This window comes from Engraulis encrasicolus, chromosome 21, assembly GCF_034702125.1.
Source record: "Engraulis encrasicolus isolate BLACKSEA-1 chromosome 21, IST_EnEncr_1.0, whole genome shotgun sequence".
Taxonomy (NCBI): domain Eukaryota; kingdom Metazoa; phylum Chordata; class Actinopteri; order Clupeiformes; family Engraulidae; genus Engraulis; species Engraulis encrasicolus.
The window spans coordinates 43,038,735-43,041,234 of NC_085877.1; the positions used below are offsets into that span (position 1 = coordinate 43,038,735).

General features: G+C 41.3%; 1 protein-coding gene across 1 annotated transcript in view; it reads right to left on the reverse strand.

Moving 5' to 3' along the window:
* LOC134437239 (receptor-type tyrosine-protein phosphatase delta-like) overlaps positions 1-2,500 on the reverse strand; it is a 482,346-nt gene that overhangs the window by 261,646 nt on the left and 218,200 nt on the right. Inside the window, exon 4 of the mRNA XM_063186743.1 lies at positions 1,528-1,669. Within this exon, the coding sequence (XP_063042813.1) occupies positions 1,528-1,669 (142 nt within the window). The remainder of the gene's footprint in view (positions 1-1,527; positions 1,670-2,500) is intronic.

Below are 2,500 nucleotides of genomic sequence, written 5' to 3' on the forward strand. Positions count from 1 at the left end.
TAATTGCAGTATTAATCAAGACCATGTGAAAAAAATACCCAAGGTCACGGTTGGAGAAGCATTTCCATATTTCCCTTGGAAAAAGACAGAGAAGAAAAGAAAAATAATGACAGCGAAAATGGAAGAAATTGGAAGGAAATGGAAGGAAAGGATAGTGTGAAGTTTCCTTAAACAAATTGCACTGAAAAAAATGTCTGGCTGACTTTTGGCCGGAGTGAATGGAGGACGTGTCCCAGACTTCAAGTGTGTGTGTGTGTGTGTGTGTGTGTGTGTGTGTGTGTGTGTGTGTGTGTGTGTGTGTGTGTGTGTGTGTGTGTGTGTGTGTGTGTGTGTGTGTGTGTGTGTCATGGCTGCTTTAAATAGATCTAACCACACAGCAGTAAAAACACATGCTAGCAGGAAAGCATTCGTCTCCATCTGAATTCTGAGGTCACCTAAAAATGCATGATGTCACCAAAACCAACGACACACAACCAAACCAACACTGTCTGTAGTGTACTCTGTCTAGCAATATATTAGCAAAGTAAATGTAAAATAAAAGTAAAAAGACAGAATGTTGACATCCTATAAGAATTAAAGGGACACTGTGCAAGATTTTTTGTTGTTTATTTCCAGAATTCGTGCTACCCATTCACAGATGTTACCTTTTCCATGAATACTTACCACCACCATCAAATTCTAAATATTCAATATGACTGGAAAAATTGCACTTTTCATAGGCCTACAGGAAAAGGGGGATCTTCTCCATGGTTCGCCATTTTGAATTTTTAGCTGCAAAAATTACTGTGACTTAAGCCATACTAGGAAATGACTTGAGCCATACTAGAAAATATTAGCGTATTACTTCGTAAACGTTCATGAGAAGAACAAATTTGGCAAGAGGCAAGCCAGTTTCAATGAGCGGCACAGTTGCAGTAACATTTTTGACCATTTCCTGCACAGTGTACCTTTAAAGAAAGAACTACAGAAAAATTGAGAGTACAAAAAGAATAAAGGAAAATGTTCTCCTATATGTATAAAATCAAGCATACTGACAGAAAATAGACACAGAGAGAACGAGTAAATGTCCACAGATACTATGAGCCAAAATGCTACCAGCGCAAACCTCGACCAATGCTATGACCACCAGCTAATGCTGTAGCACAAAGCTAGCAATACAGTATGTGCACTGTCAACCAGTTAAACGTAAAAAGGTAAATTGACCTGCTGTCTAAGTTTGAGGCTTTCTCAAGTTGAGTTAACTTTCAAACTTAGCCCTTCAAAAAATGGCTTTATAAATTTGCTGTTATCAGAATGGCCATGACCGAGCCATAGTGCATCACTCAAGGCCCTCTGTTATGTCATAATAGAGTAATACTATGGACATTAACCTTTCAATGACTAATACAGAGTGCCGCTGGTGTTACGGCGTGCATTATGGGTCTACGACAGCAGGGCAAACTTACTTTTATACGTAATTATTAAAAGCAATGTTTTACAGTCATTTTCCATCCACTCGGCGTGCGTAGAAAGTAAAGAGCACCTTACCACGTAAAACAGTGAGTCTGGTGTTGGCGCTCGTCTCTCCCACACTATTGGAGGCCACGCACTCGTATATGGCTTCGTCCCGTGGCGTACGCAGAGGCTGGATACGCAATACAGAGCCTGAGCCGTCATCAAAGTCTATTACCTACAATAGGGAGAAATACAGAGACATGCAGTTAGCTAAGTATAGCAACAGCTTGCCTATCACGTACGCAGAGGCTGGATGCCCACTACTGAGCCTGAGTCGACATCAAAGTCTATTACCTATAATAGGGAGACTTACAGAGATATACAGTTAATCTGGTATTGCAACGGCATACCTATGGCGTACGCGCACATTTACACATTTGTCTACCGCAACTCACAGAATATGTTTTTGCACAATTGCCTTTTTATTTTTCTGTAGGCTTTATATTTTACCCTCCTTGACTATTACCTGTGTTACATGTGTCTTGAATTATGAATTATGTGTATTTATGTAAGCTACTTGACACCTTGATTTTAACCCGGGGATCAATAAAGTTACTCTACTCTACTACACTAACGCTTGATACACAATACTGTGCCCGAGCCGTCATCAAAGCAGTGTTGCCAGATGTGTCTGATCATTTCCAGCCCAAACAATGCTAAAAAAAAAACGCCTGGAGGCCCAACCAAATTGTATTGATTTCTATGGCCATGAAACTGCAGAAAAACCCGCCGGATGGCCATTTTTGACCGTTTTTATCCGCAGACGGCTAGCCCGACCAGCCCAATTGGGCGGGTAACCGACCAATCTGGCAACACTGTCTATTACCTACAATAGGGAGAAATACAGAGATATACAGTTAATCAGCTGCAGAATATTTGACCTGCAATTGAGGTGGGGGTTATGCGAGATGAGACAGTGTGTTTAGTGAGGGTCTTGTTAGGAGTAACGGGAAGGTGAGAGAGAGAGAGAGGAGAGGGAGCTAGGAAGAAAACGAGGGAAGGAGGG